Genomic DNA, 15,489 nt, shown 5'->3' with positions numbered 1-15,489 from the left:
CAACCTGATCTTGATTACTGAAACACATAAAGTAGGCAGAAGACTGGACAACATATACATCTTTTTTTTCCGTTTTCTCTGTGAATAAAATCCAATTGTACATTGACACGTATCAGAATCCCCAAACTGAGAAAACGATCAACAGAAAGGATGGCCATGTCCCCTGCACCGATCACCATATGAAAAATCTCACACATAGTTAATGGCTAAATCTGGCAGATCATCTGATATTTACAAGCCAGTATAATTACAGAGGCAGGCACTTTCAAAAGCTCAGCTGGGGCTGGCCTTAAGTGTCCCCAACAGCAGATCAGCAAATCCAACATATTGATCCATCCAGTCTTCCCATCAGTACTCCAGCGTAGTTTAAGTAAACTTTTTGACTGAACACAAATTAAGATTTAAAAAAAAAAAAAAGTGCAGATGAAACTTAGTAAAGGACCAAATTTCACTGTTTGGGGGTATTCTCAATTCTTCTCAGTCTTCAGCTTGTCTTAATTTGTGCACTGCAGCTAGAAATATTTTAAACAAAGTGAATTTATGATGCACATGGAATAGTTGTTGACATAAATTTCTGATGACAAATTGTACTTTTCAGAAGAAAGCGGTTTTGGCTGCTTTCATTGAACAGTCACAGTAATTATTTTGAAAACCTCAGAGTAAGTTCACCCACAGTTCTCTGTGGTAGACTGAATCAAAGAGTTGGCTTTTTCAAGGAAAGAGTTTTTTTTTTCAGTGATATGAGAAATATGAAACAAATGAGGCTCCTTTGTCAACAGCTCAAAGTAATCGTTATATACAGTCTTTAATAAAGTCTATTTTCATTCTGTATACTCGCCATACAGACGTTTTCATTATTAATTCCCCCTCCTTGAACGAGCACTCATACAGTCAGGAAAACAAAATCATTTTGTGGCATCCTGTAGATACATTTATTTTGATAGTTGTGAGGCATTTTTTTTGTTAGTATAAGTAGGGCACAGTTCACCTTCACTCAAAATAGAGAAATAGCAAAAAAAAAAAAAGGAAGAAAAAATGGATGAGCAATGCTATTTGACTGCCACCTAGTGGTCCAGTAGCCCCCCCCCCCCAAAAAAAATTACAATTTGCAAACAATACAACAGCGCAACTTGTGGACAACTAAGGCAACTTAAAAATGCATGCCACACAATTGCACAAATTCACATACAAATAGAAACAAACATTTCAAATTAAGCTACAATAACACTGTGTGAGAGAGAGAGAGTGTAGATAACCATGGAATTAATGGACTGTTACTGTGAACATTGCTTTGCCTAAGGAATGCCCCTGAGGATCTTATTCAGAAACAGATTAATATTTCCATCAAATATATATGCTATCTGAAGTATACATAATACAGTCATAAGCAGGTACACATTACAATCTGTCACCTCGCTATATCATATGTTTAATATAGATACACAGCTATATTTCATCAGATTAACTTGATCAAAAATATAATTATATGATGTTTCTCATTTCTGACTGCATTAGTTATTTTACTTGGACTCAAGGATCAAACATTTTTGTGATCAATTTTCTGTCTAGGGACTCATATCAGACAAATAAATGGCAAACTGAAATCTGGATAAAACATTACAACAACAACAAAAACTTCATTTCACATTAACCAAAAGTAAATAGGGGGGGAATTGGGGAAAATTAGAGAGCTGCCCAAATTAGGAAAACGTTCTAGGCATGTCTAATCTCTTTTCAAGAATGTCTTATGCAATGAATTCTTAATAATGTCTTGAGGGAATAATGTGAGACAAGTTTAGTCTAACTTATTCTGAATTTGGGTGGTCCTTTTGTTCCAAAAATATCTGTTTGATAAATGACTTGTCTATCATAGTCAGTGGTTTGAAAAGAGGGTTTGTAAACTGAACCTGTGAGTTGGTCCTAGACATCTCTCTTGAGACCGCTTTAAGCTCTCCAAGATTAATCTTAAATGGGTCATGAAATTACACTGTCAGATGATAGTACAGTGGGGGGGGAAGAAAAGAAAAAGAAAAAAGAGCACTTAAAACCAAGACGAACATTTTCAACTTCCTTACACTAAATAATATCTCGAATGAAACACAAACTCTCTCTCTCTCTCTCTCTCTCTCTCTCTGTCTTATTGTTCATGCTTTCCATTTCCTGTGGTGTTGGATATAAAAGCAGGAATCTGTGTGTGTGTGTGTGTGTGCGTGTACGTGCGCGGGCACGTGTGTCCGTCTTCCCTCTAGGCACGGAGTAATATTATGCCAAGATGTTCCATCCTGAGGTCTTTGGCAAGACTACCTTATGCTTGCCTTAGCTAATAAAGCCCAATTTGAAACAACCGACCACACCATGGATCCAGTTAATATTGTGTTATAGAAAAAGTGTTATCGTGTAAATAACCTTTAGAACACATTTTCTCTCATTTACATACTGATACAAGTACAGTATGTCTCTTAGCAACTAAAACCCCTCTTCTGAGAAATTCTCTGTGTGATATTAATTTAATGACATGCATAATGGAAACCTGATGCGTTTTGTACAGGGGACATCTTGTGAAAAGGAATGGTTATGCATGCCCATGAGAATATTTTAAAGCGATCCGACTGAAAGTGCAATGATGTAAATGTGCCATTCATAACTGTGCAATGCCTGAGACCCAGCAGATGGGAAATCCCCTGATTGAAACTGTGTAAGTCCCCTGTGCTGTTTTCAGCTGAATTTAACGGAGTCAGAATGACTGAACACACAGACCATTTAGAATACTTAAACCACTGAATCATCCAGGATATAGTAGAATGCATCTGGTGCAAACTCAAACGAGAATTCACTTTTGACTGTTTTTTTTTTTTTTCTTTCTCAGAAGTATTATTTGCACAGTGAGCCTATCACAGCTAACACGAGTTGCCTGAGCATGGGCATTCGCTATGTAATACCCGCAATTGTGAATTTAGACCCCCCGGACTAATATTTTTTTTTTTCTCTGGAATTAAAAAAATGTGGGGAAAAATGTTAATTATCCCGACTATCTTTATTTAACAAACATAATTGGCTAAACATATTCTTTATCCTCATATATTTCTTTTGTAGATAGTATTAAAACTCCAAATGTATGAACAGATTTCTGTTCAAACCACTTTGCATAATAGTAGGTTTCCATGTCTAAAGGAGCCCTGTCACCTCTCGCTCACCCTAATCTCTCTTCTCCTCCCTTCATTGTGTTGTCATAGATCACAGGCAAATGGTGAACACACACACACACACACACACACTCCCACCCACAGAGCTCACTACCATCAACTGAACATTCTTCAAGAAGCCTGTTCACCAGGAGACTGCTTTGCATGTTCAAACACACCCAGTTTTTCCTCTGGTTTCCCTCAGCTATGAATACCCATAGAGAGAAAGAGAGACAGAATGCCTTTCTGTATGTGTGTGTGAGTGCGTGTGTGTGAGAGAGAGAGAGAGAAATATTATCAAGATCAATTGCTTATATGTGTCACATATTAGATACTAAGGCCAACATCCAACACAGTGTACTTTATTACACAAGCACAGGCTTTTCTCTTATTCTATGGTGGGAGTACACACAGATCAAAGAATATCTTAAATACACAATGTAACAAAGATGACCTAAATGCTAAAGAGTAACATGTGCAGTTATTATATCTTGTTGTTGAATTAGTTTGTGCTCAGTGAGTGCCATGCCTACTGATGGAGTCAGAATACAATGAATGCACCAGCAAAAGAACAGAGCACTTCTGCTCTTTTTACAATGTTCCATAGAGCCGAACTGGTCACAGAGAGAATGAGGAAAGAGAAAGAGACCGAGAGAGCAGAGACAGCTGTCTCCAGAGGAAACAGATGGGTTGTAAACAGGTGTTAGAGAGCTGTAACACATTAAAACATTCATGTCTAAAACAGAGTTTAACATACATAAAATTACAAAAGATTTCTGTATTTTGTTCACATTTTAATATGGATATCACAACTAAGCCATGTTAATCAAACTCAATCCCTCTTTCTTCCCCAGCTACTTAATCTACCTGTTGTATAACTAAAGACGGCGATCCAGCCATGTCAGTTTGTATTAACAAGCCAGCTGATTTCTCTTCTGTTCATTCCTTTCATAGCATAATAATGTTGATCTGCCATGCTGTTTTCAGTCTACTCGATTTCTCATATTTAATATGCACAGTATACACATGATTATACTGCGGGAGAAAATATAGACCTAGATCAACATTACTGCCTATACAGCACTATATACAAAGCACTGCAATGCACTTTAATGCTGTCTTTGTTTCAGCAAAGTTTATTTTAAAATATATCACTCGGAAGAACTTAAGAATTTCATAATATTATAGAAATGTCAGGGGATCGTAAAGAAAGGATTAGCACAGTGTGTGTCTACTGCTCTAATAATTGGTATTATTATTATTAGTTATAAATTATAGTTAGTATTATAAAATATAGTTATATATTTATGCTGTTCTATTTTCTGAAAATACTGATAGGACTTCAACACAGGTGCGGTTTTTGTTTAAGACAAGCTGTTTAAATCGAACATGGCCAGTGAATAGATCTTAAATAGTCTTTTCAAAGCACAGCTTTTGAGGACTTACAACATGTCTAATTTGAGTTTGTGAGATGCCAATGGGCATTTTGCTTGCTCTATAAAGTCTCAAGGACTTTTGAACAGCAAAAAAACGAAAGACCCAGGAATGGCAGTAATTAACTCTTCCTTTGAAAGAGATCAGGCTTACAACCACTGAGGCTTTTTCTCCAACATTTAATATACTCATGTACAGAGTGAACATTACATCTGTATGCTTTTAACATGTGTGAAACAAACAAAAAAAATAACAAGAGGAAATAAAATATGCACTTAAATTAAGGTGGTACAGGCATAATAAATAGTTGTTTAATCAGGCATTCTTCCTCCCAAGGTTGTAAGCAGGATGCAAGCTCGTCTACTCAGCGGCATAGTTTACTGGCATCTAACACATAAACAGTGTAAGAGATTAGCTTACAACCATTTAGAAGCCACAGTTACATTACCAGAGAAGCTGTCTGATTGGTCAGATCTCAACTTAGCACAGAAGTGGCCCCATTGGTAGAACAGGAGCTCCTCAGAAAACAGCGTGGTTCTCTACAAGGCATGGCAAGGGGAACAAATCCCTTGATATATTTGATAAAATCCATTAAAAAGATAAATAGATAAATTCCTACACCACTGAAATTGATAGACTATAGAGGTTTGCTCTTTTTTCCATTTCCGTCTCGGTCTCATTTGAGGAAAGGGTTGTGTTCCTCGCCCTCTCATTTTAATATGCAAATTAAGTCTCTGCATCCACAAGTTTCCAGGGTGACACAAAGGAACACCTAGATGATCAAACAGTGTCTTTTCCAACATTGAAAGTCAGTTGGGCTTGAGATTTCCCATCTCCATCAGACACGAGCATCACTTGCAGAGGGCTGCACAGTAGGAGTCCTGAGTTTCCACTGTCAATCATCTGAAGCCACGCCCTTTTACAGAATCAATCTCTGTCCCAAGATCTTGCGGTTGATCTCTGCCAAGGCCACAGAGAAAACAAAAGCTTTCTCATCGGAGAGGTTGGCATAGATGTCCACCTCCTTTTCCTGTTTTTCTGTAAACGGAGCCACAAAAAAAATAAATATTTAAAAAAAAAAAAAAAAAAGATAAATACTTGGATTATTTTTGGGAGTCAACAGCACAAGGGCATTGTTGTTGTTGTTGTTGTTTTTAAATAATCAGTAACACAAATGCTGATTATTGCAGTTAATGTATAATGTTACCTTGAAAATATAGGAGCTATTTAGGTGCGAGCATTCATCTATATTTTAAAAAGAATGTTTGATTTGTGAAAGATTATACAGAAATCACTATGTGACTTTTGTAGCCAAAAATAAAAATCGCGAAAAGCCTCTCGTCCTCTGTATAACACCAAATGACATGAACACCCTGGCAGATTCATGATGTCTTATTCAGGAGTGAATGTGAGGACGGCACATTGTCTGTGAATCATTAATCTACATACTTAGGCTAACACTCACTCAATCTGGACAACCATCTACACTAAAAGCTTTTCCTGTGACTGTGTAATGCACAAATATTCCCTCTTTTTTTACCTCACAAAAAAATGACACTGACCTTTATAAAGCAACAGAACATAAAAATGAAAATCTCTGTTCGGCAAAGGACCTTTTGTCTTTTCTGAGACGTGATCTAAGAATAGAATTTCCATAAACAATTTCATAAAATAAATCCTCTAAAAGACCGAGCCAATACTAACTTGCTAACTGCACAGTGCTGTTCATTGTTATTAATTCAGAGATTATCTTTACTTGTGTTTCAGACTGTTACCAGGAGCTTTGTCACACAGTGTTTCACCAAATGGTTCATTTGTATATTACAAATAAAGAAGTATCTCTTTATGCCTAACTGAGCTTGTTCTGACTGTTAGTTTTAGAATCATTCTAAAACCGAGACATGGTGAAAAAAGAGAACTGTCTACAGATGACTCAAGAGAGGAGAGAGTGCCGCCAACATAAGTAGAGGTTTAGGAAAAGAGCGATCTCAAGAAATGACAGATTGATTATAGCTAGAACAATTTATAAATATGAGGGTGTCTGTACAGTCAATGTCAGACTGACTTAAGTGATTGACAGTTTCTGGGAACCCCCCCCAAAACCATATCTAACAATTCCTCCTCAGTTACAAGTCACTTGATATGGGAGGGAAAATAGCATTCCCAAACTCACCATTTGGTATCTGAGCAAGAATTGCACACAAGGCACAAAATACATACACACACATTATATATACACACACACACACACACACATATATACACATATACACACACACACACACACACACACACACACACACACACACACAAAGCAAATAAATGCCAAAAGCAAAAATTAACAATGGGCATTGTTTTACCTTTCTCCTCCTCTGGCTTCTTAAGTCCAACAGTTTTAGGCCTGCCTCTCCCCCTGCGGATAGGGTCTGATTGGCTATTCGAACGGGACCTCCTCCTATTTTCCATATCATTAGTGGAGGTTAAGTTGATTTTCTCACGACGAATTCGTTCTGTCCGTCTCCTCTTCGCATCCATTTTGTCTACAAACAAAAAATAATTCATTGAAATTGAATCTCTACATCTAGACCTCAGACTTTGTCACACAGTAGGCATGTATTAAAAGTAATTACTCTCACTGAAGCACATTACAATAATTCTAGACTTGTGAAACAATTATCAAACAACCCTTATACCAGCCCCACCTCAATCACCTCCACCTCCGCCATGTCCATAATAGGAATTGCAACAGAGAGAAGCTGTCAGGCCATTCAGGTCTTAGAGAAGGTAGGTGTACATAACTCTATTGGAGTTTATTTATAGGGCTCTTCACACACACAAAGTGAACTTCAGCCATGACCAAGCCAACTAAGCCTTACTGTGTATGAAGAGAGCCTGCTCCCAGGACTTTCATAACTATCACACATTCACTGAATCAATGTAAGCGAACTGAGCATTCACTTTTCTGTATGACTCAAAGACAGTTTATAATAACATGGGTGCTGTTTCCATCGAATCAGCATGACATTTTACATGACTAGCATAGTCAAGTCTGTTTTATCAACTGTGCTGTCATGAGCTATAACCATTTCAAGTTAAATTTCAACACCTTCCAGAAAAGATTAGCAGAAACTTGAAATAATTTGGATCTATTAAAAAAAAAAAAACACCCACTCTCCTAAAACAACTTGAGATTTGCATTACATACTTTCTCATACATTTCTATCTATAACGCCCTTGGAAAATCTTTTTAACCTTTAGTAATGTTTTAGATTAACCACAAACATGTTCATGATGGCGGTAGAGAGTCTATTTTACTATGAGTGTAGCGATAAGCTGGTGCATGTATCCACCCTGTCCTCTACTCTAAAAAAGACTACACATTAGCTCTGGAATCCTGGCCCAGCCAATAGCCTGCCCTGACAGGAACTGCAATGTTCTGGAGATTACAGATATGACTTATTTCATTTACTCTCACAATCACAAGGTTTGCAGCTCTATTCAAATGCAGGTTTACTGTTTTCCTCAAAAGACACTGACTCATACTAATCTAATTTAGCTTTGTTGAGCACAATATACCAACAGAATTGAAGTATTCTTTTATTAAAACTGTATTGGACTGTATTTAAATGAACATGTAAACAGTTACACTTCCTTCCTTTTGAAAATATGCCAACATAAACATGTTTGTTAAGTGTCTCTGGATAACTAGAAGCCATCGATGTTCAGAACAGAATAACATTCATATTTCCAACAAAGTAATCTTGAGCAGAAAGACAGCACAGCCTAAATAAAGTCTGCCCTACTTTACATTCAGGTCCATTATTCTTAGCTGAATAAGTATGATGGGGAAAAAATCCATCATCAGAGGCTGCAGATAGAAAGGGACTGTGTGTTTAACTGGAAACCAGAGCACCACTAGAGCCACAGAAATGTCTCTGAACAGATTCGAATAGCTAAACTTCTTTCTTTTTTTATGACCTCAAAGGAGAAAGAGATGACACACCCATCATTAAAAATCAGAGAGCAGCAATCTTAAACCCCCCTACCTACTGATATTAAAGCAATCTTATCTGCCTTCCAGGAGGTTAATGAAGTAGTTCGGCCAGGATTCTACAGACAAATTTGAGAAAATGGAATGTGACTGTGAAGACTATTTTAAGTTTTCAAAAACTGATATGTTTATACGAATAAAAAACCCACTCATACAAAGAGGGGCTTGTGTGGAGCATTCCGCTCATAACTTCAAGCAAAGTAGCATACGCTGAGGTTGTTCTATATCCCCTCCTCCAAAAAAAAAGAAAAGCTTTGAATCAACAAGGCACTGTAGACACTCAGTCCCAAAATGCTATGAATGAGCCAGATAAACAAATGCTGTGTTAAAAGGCAACGTAACCACTGTGTATCTGAAAGGTTTCTATTCTGAGCCTAAAGAAAGTCTGTTTTAAAGAAGGAAACAGACTGTGAATCTAGACTGCTGTAATACATGAACAGGCGGTTTCCTATTAAATCCTCAGTCTAATCAGCATTCTAATCAGATCTAACAAGATCATTACAAAGCAGGCTTGCCTCCCCTGTCTTTCACAATTTTTGTATTTAATTTTCCACGAGAAGCAATTCAAACAATGACCTTCTGAAATAGCCCCTTTAAATCCCTAATGCCAAAAAAAAAAAAATCAACTGGAGAGAATTTAAAAAAAAAAAAAAAAGCTAGTTGGAGTATTTGGCCAATAATTCTGAATTCATTCTATATTTACCTGTTCCTCAGCGGGTAAAGTTTGAGATTAGCTAGTCCCAATTATATTCAGCTCAAAACACCACTAGTAGTGAGACAACATAGAGGGGGACAGGGGGAATAAGCTTTTCAGAGGGGAATTAGTGATCCCATCCCCCCTCCTCTCAGCAGTACTCAGTCAAGCAAACAGCACTTTCAGCCTGCCACTAGACTACCTACTGCACCACTCATTTCAACCACCAACTCTTCAGGCTGCTGACTGGAAACTTCACAGTAATTTAGCTCTGTACTCAAAAAATCCATATAAAGTGAAAAACCCAAGCAAGTACCTCTGGGAGCTGAAACAGGCTGGACCTGATTAAATTGATTTGTAAAGCTGAAGCAAAGATCATAAACTTCTAAAACTTCTGTATGCAAGCTGTGTAAATGTTAAATTTCAGAAAAGTCCATGACAATCAATGACATGTTTAAAACAATAAATCATTTCCTCAGCTACTACTACTAACACTACTACTACTGCTGCTGCTGCTGATGGTAATAGTGATAACTCCCCTGTCAACTTGCTATAAACTCCTACACAAATAAGAATTCAGTATTTATTTTCTGATGACACGGCATGAATGAGACTGATGAGTACTGATGGTAAGTGCAGATGAACTCTTTCAGGTCGTTGCTCATTACCTATGGCTGGTGCTGATCTCTCATTCAGCTTCGCATTGAGTAGCTTTCGACTGATGAACACATAACCACAAGGACAGGATTTGCAAGCTACGGGGATCTGACACAATCAGAAAACAAAATCAAGGTTAATTTTCACGGGAAATGTCAACATAGTAGACTGCAATAAAAGATCTTGTGTGATAGAACAACATACAAAGCGTACTTTTATTGTTTTGGTATAAGATCCATATTATTATTCAATTCATTTATTCTAATCTATTATTAAAAATATGCAGCCACTCCTTTCGACAAAGATAGGCGTATTTTATCCCATATATGAGTAATATTGCTGTGTGATCACGCTCTGAAGGGGAAAAAAGTCATTGGCGCAAGGTACTGAACTATATTGGACATGTGCCGATATTATAATCACTTAAAAATCCCAACAGTTGGGGCAAAAGACTGCTGCTGTTTATTCGGGGCTGTGGTCATTCTAATCGTATTGTTCGAGATATTTAAGAGGGAGCGACAGAAAACGTCCTTAGATTCTAAATCCCACTGTCGTCATTCATTTGATAGCTTTAGCGCAATCGACGTGAGTCGCTGAATAATTTAAAGCGATCTGCATCTGTTTCGACACAACGTGTTAATTTTCAGACAGCTTCGTCTTCCTCATTTGGTTGAAGTTACAAATAATGCACGTAGCATATATGCGTATCAGAGGTAAAGATATAGTGGATCAAATATACGGAAACATCTAATCACACGGAGGCGTACGCGATTACACCAATAGACTTAAATGTCTGCCATCCTATTCGAGGTGCTGTAGACCCAAATATCGACAAAATTCCATAGCGATTTGAAATCGGTTAAACTGCGACAAGCGTTACAGACCAAGATCACCTTCTACATTGTAGAACTTTGACATAGTTTCATTAAGCTAGCGAAAGGTTCCCCTTTGAATAGATAAAAGTATGTAGGCAGGATTTGTAAACTTTAAAGACTTTAAATATTTGGATATTCCTTACCTGCTGGTCGCATTCAGGACAAGACTTGGTAGCCATTTTCACTTTCTTGACTTTATTTGCCGACATGTTTTTGAAAAAATCCGAATTTTCTGAAGCCTCGCAGTCACGCAGCAAAACTTCTGTCCGCTTTACTTTCTGCACTACGCTACTGGAAGTGCAGCTGATCGTATTCCTGAGTGTACACACACACTCACACACACACATACATACACACACACGCCAGACCAACATCAATCACACCGAACTCCGACCATGCGCGCTAGAGCGAGCTAAAACAGCTCCTCAATATGTTTACTCCACATTATAACATTGAGCATGCGCGATATCATTACAGTTTTTGAGAAAGAAGACAGCAGTGACACGTTTTCGTTGTGATATTTCCTTTCTATATGTGTGACCTATACTGAGCATGCGTCTTAGAACGGGCCTTGTCACGTGGTTGAAGAACAATATGTGCTGATTAGAAACACAAGATACCTTAATGTTCATCTCTGAAAGGGAAAATTCCTTCATATTCAGTTAGTATACTGTTTATGCAAGTGAAATGCAACACCGTCTTATCTGACCAATGAGAAATCTGAGTGGATTAAATGTTGTCTGGTTTGATGCTAAAAAGATATGACATTTGAACATATAATTTGTAATTTGTAAAAAAAAAAAAATAGTATTATTGCTGTGCTGTTGAGTGTTTTATGTACATGTAAATTGTCCTATGTAGTGTAAATGCCCCCTCCCCAAACAAGGGAAAATAAACAAATAAAAAAAAAAACATGATGTTGTAATGTAATGTATTCTCTCCATAGTATTTGAATTGTGGTTATTGTTGTTAATTTGTGGAATTCTATTCAGAGCATTAATCAAAACCTGCTTCTGACTGAATATAAAAAGAGTGTATAACTATATGCCCATCCCCCCACAACCCAGGCTCTGAGTGCCAAGAGCTGTCCTTTGATTCCCATTGTGCTAGGAAGAATCTATTTAAATGCTCCTAACTCACAGTCATCAGAATGAGGACAAGCTAGCTAAGCAACCTCTAACTCCATTAGGGTATTATCAAAGATATGTACAAATGTCATGAGAGATTATAATTATGGTTTCAACAGTTAACATATTTAAATTAAGACCTACAAGTATCTGCTGAGTACCTATAATAACCAACCAGGAATTAAGCCCAGAGTAATTCAATATGATTTGCCTCAAAGATTTCAATCCTCTGTTTATTGTCTTTGGTTTGGTTCTTATACTATGCCACATGGCACTTCCTTGATATCAGCTTGTGACAAATATATTCCGGCATTAAGTAATTCACTGAAAATGTGTACAGATCATTATCATGATTGGTCTGTTTGCACAGTAGTGTCAACAGAGACATGGCCAGTAAGCTATACAGGACAAGAAAGGTGTGATTTTACAATGAAGCACCAAAAATGTAACTACATGAGGTTCTTACATCCATAACAGTTCTTGGAAGTGGGGTCAGTTCCCTTCAGTGATGTGACTACATTGTAAACAGAGTTTTATGGACGTGTGTTACAGATTAGTGATAGGGTATCATACAATAATCCGTCACAGTGACATACTTCCTTTGTGCTGTAACAGTAGACTCTGTTCCCTCCCCAATAGCCAATCAGAAAGCATTTGCAAAGATGATTGTCTTCTGTTGCCACAAGCAGAGGAAGTGTGAGAGAGACACCAGACATAATGACAACTATATTTCTGAAAGTAGAAATAGCATTGTTGCTAAATCCAGTTTAAGTGGAAATATCAGAGGTTTTAACAGTGATAAAAATGGCTTGTAATACAAATAGTACCAGAAGTTTTAAAGTTTGTTAAATTGAAAACAAACAAACAAATAAATAAATAAATAAGCAATACAATAACTGCAGACAAACAGATGAATAAAAATGTCAAAAGGCGTCTGTTTTTCTATACAAATGGGGAACAATGAAGCAACGTTTGTAACATATGTGGTTGCCCTGTATGAATGGTAATCGAAAAGACAAGTACAACACATCGACCTAGATCTTAAAAATACTCTCTCTGATAATTTACTTATTTGTAGCTACATCTGAAATGAGAAACATGGGACCCGCTTCCCCCCCCAGAAAATGCTGCTCGTTGGATATTGAGCTGAAACAGAGGATTCAGTCAGACAACCAGATAATGGGTCTGTGCGGCTCTATCTGTCCTCCTCTCTCACACAAATCAACCATCAAAGACAAAGTGAGCGGTTTAAACCAGCCTTCACAGCATTACTGACCTGCCCTCTGGCTCACTGGCCATTTGCAGTTTGCGTTTCCCTTTACCAGCATAAGAATCCCCCTGCAATGATGACACATTTTACATTTCCAAACCAATCTGACACAGATCCGCACTTAAAATCAGAGAACCGAGGGCCTGATCGCACTCAAAATGATCAAGACATTAGGCAAAATATGAGTGTGTATGCTTGAAAAGAGCTAGTGATAAAATAAACAAACAAACAAGGAACAAACAGTTTTGCAATAAAACAGTACTGTTATTTTACCGTAGAACAGTCTCAAACGTGTGTGTTGTGTGGATGGCTGGGTCTTGTTTTTCGTTCTTCTCTCTAAAATCTAGTGTGATAAATGAACTGCTTGATCTCACATACGTTAGATGAACCTAATGAATGCTTTTCCTCTAGCTCGCTGGTGTCACACAACGTGTGAAATGTAGCACTGGTTGAAACATTTTCCATGAGGCAGTGTCCTTAGCCTGAGAGAGGTCATCCATATGACACTTAGGATAAATAGAACCCAGTCAACAGTGAGTCTGAGTGGGTGAGCTTGAGCGGAGGAGGAATCTACAGCATGTCCTTTCACATGTAAAACAAGCCACTGTTGAGTTCTGTGTTGCAACGGAGCACCCTCCACTTTACACACACACACACACACACACACGCACACACATGCACACATACACACACAGTGACAATACTGTCGATTACGTTCTGCAAATAAGAGTTTGTAGAGGAACTTGGGCAGCTATGAAAAACAAATTTTAGTCATCTTCAGAAATGTATGGCACAGAATCAACAGAATTTCACAACATTCCTTTAACAAGAAGTTAAATACTCTTCACTGAATATCATGTGATTATTTGTAATTAAGCAACACAATTCTGCCAGTGATTGGCATCAAATGAGACTATACAATCCAATAGCTTTATGTGTATTTTTTTCCTCATTGGTTGACTATGCATTGGCCCACTAAGCAAAGAAAGATCAGGAACAGGGACTTGTGGATGAAGAGTTACACAAAGACCAACTCATCCACTTGTTTCATGACTGAACCATCATTACATTTATTAATACATTTATTGAAGTTGCATCCTGACCATAGCCTGTGTCTATTTTTTTGTTTTCTTTTGCATTCAAGTCAAAGGATTATGATAACAGATGGTGTAACTAGACTAAATAGTCTCTTAGATCCCTTTAACTGGCCTGAAACGTTAATGATAATGGCCACTGCATTAGGTTAGAAAGCCGTATCTTCAATTTGGCATGGTATTGTCTTAAGACACAGCTTTAAGGACGTATCACACGCACATGGTGACGGTAAATGAACGAATACACAAATGGTTCCCCATAAATCAGAGCTTGTTTATGAGGAAATGTGAGAACTATGGGTGTGGCTGTATAATGGCTTTTTGTCCCATTTCACTGGTGTGCAAATGCAAACTGTCGTGAAATGTGACTCATTTAATAAAATTCTCAGTATACCTGATAAGTATCTCTGCCTGAAAACCTATCATGTTAGAAATGACCAAAGCAAGAGACAGCTTGTAGAGACTATGGTTAAACCATGTATCTTTAAAATAATGAGCCAACAAAAAATACTGCATAAATTTTCTATTGTTGACATGGCTGTATGAGATGTACAGAGTCAAAATTTCATGTTTAAAGAAACAAAATTAAATTAATGTTGCAGTGACTACTGATATTGCAAATGTAGAGCAAGCACATGCATATGTGACAATTTTCCAGAATGCAATCCACAGAACTTCACAAACTTGTTGACAAGCTGTTTGAGAAGACCAAAGACAGTGACCATCATTGTATTCTGTCAGCTAAAAATGGAACAATTCAAATGATTTTTCATTGATATAAATAAGTTTTTGGTTTAAGTGCCACTGAGGAGACAGTGGACACTGTGTCATTTCTTCTGAAAAGACTCTTTTTGAGTAAAGTCTTCTCTATATCACTGCAAAATTGAAGTAAAGCAGACATTAGCTCCATTAGTTTCATATGTTTCCAGGCTTTGGAAATGGAGGCAAACTTAGAAAAAAGAGAAGGAGAGACATGAACAGTAGCGCTGAATCTAAGATTAAGAGAAAGGTGCAAGGTTGACCTTCAACACGAAACACTGTGTGTACACTAGGAGAGCATGAAGGCATTTTTGAAACTGCAAAGTCATCAATAACCGCAGGTTCA

The 15,489-nt window shown here is 37.4% G+C and overlaps 1 protein-coding gene across 3 annotated transcripts; it reads right to left on the bottom strand.

Annotated features, from left to right (window-relative positions):
* Positions 1–4,880: 4,880 nt before the first annotated feature.
* On the bottom strand, positions 4,881–11,315 carry c2h16orf87 (chromosome 2 C16orf87 homolog). Of its 3 annotated transcripts, XM_030766512.1 has the most exons (5): positions 11,037–11,315; positions 10,030–10,126; positions 7,822–7,824; positions 6,977–7,156; positions 4,881–5,654 (listed from the first exon to the last, which is right to left on the bottom strand). In XM_030766512.1, exons 1-5 carry the CDS (start codon positions 11,265–11,267, stop codon positions 5,536–5,538), a joined length of 630 nt encoding a protein of 209 aa, XP_030622372.1. In that variant the 5' UTR covers positions 11,268–11,315; the 3' UTR covers positions 4,881–5,535. The 3 variants fall into 3 exon arrangements, with proteins under 3 accessions (XP_030622372.1, XP_030622371.1, XP_030622373.1); XM_030766511.1 differs by lacking the exon at positions 7,822–7,824; XM_030766513.1 differs by lacking the exons at positions 6,977–7,156; positions 7,822–7,824.
* Positions 11,316–15,489: the final 4,174 nt, after the last annotated feature.

This window comes from Chanos chanos, chromosome 2, assembly GCF_902362185.1.
Source record: "Chanos chanos chromosome 2, fChaCha1.1, whole genome shotgun sequence".
Lineage (NCBI taxonomy): Eukaryota > Metazoa > Chordata > Actinopteri > Gonorynchiformes > Chanidae > Chanos > Chanos chanos.
This window is presented reverse-complemented; position numbering and strand designations above follow the sequence as displayed.

Bases quoted from the DNA above. Each gene is read 5' to 3' on its own strand.
- c2h16orf87 (XM_030766512.1), bottom strand. From the start codon at position 11,267: ATGTTGGTCTGGCGTGTGTGTGTATGTATGTGTGTGTGTGAGTGTGTG. The intron at 10,127-11,036 runs GTAAGGAATATC...TGATTGTGTCAG, and splicing joins GTCCTGAATGCGACCAGCAG to ATCCCCGTAGCTTGCAAATC. The intron at 5,655-6,976 runs GTAAAACAATGC...CTCCGTTTACAG, and splicing joins GAAGCCAGAGGAGGAGAAAG to AAAAACAGGAAAAGGAGGTG.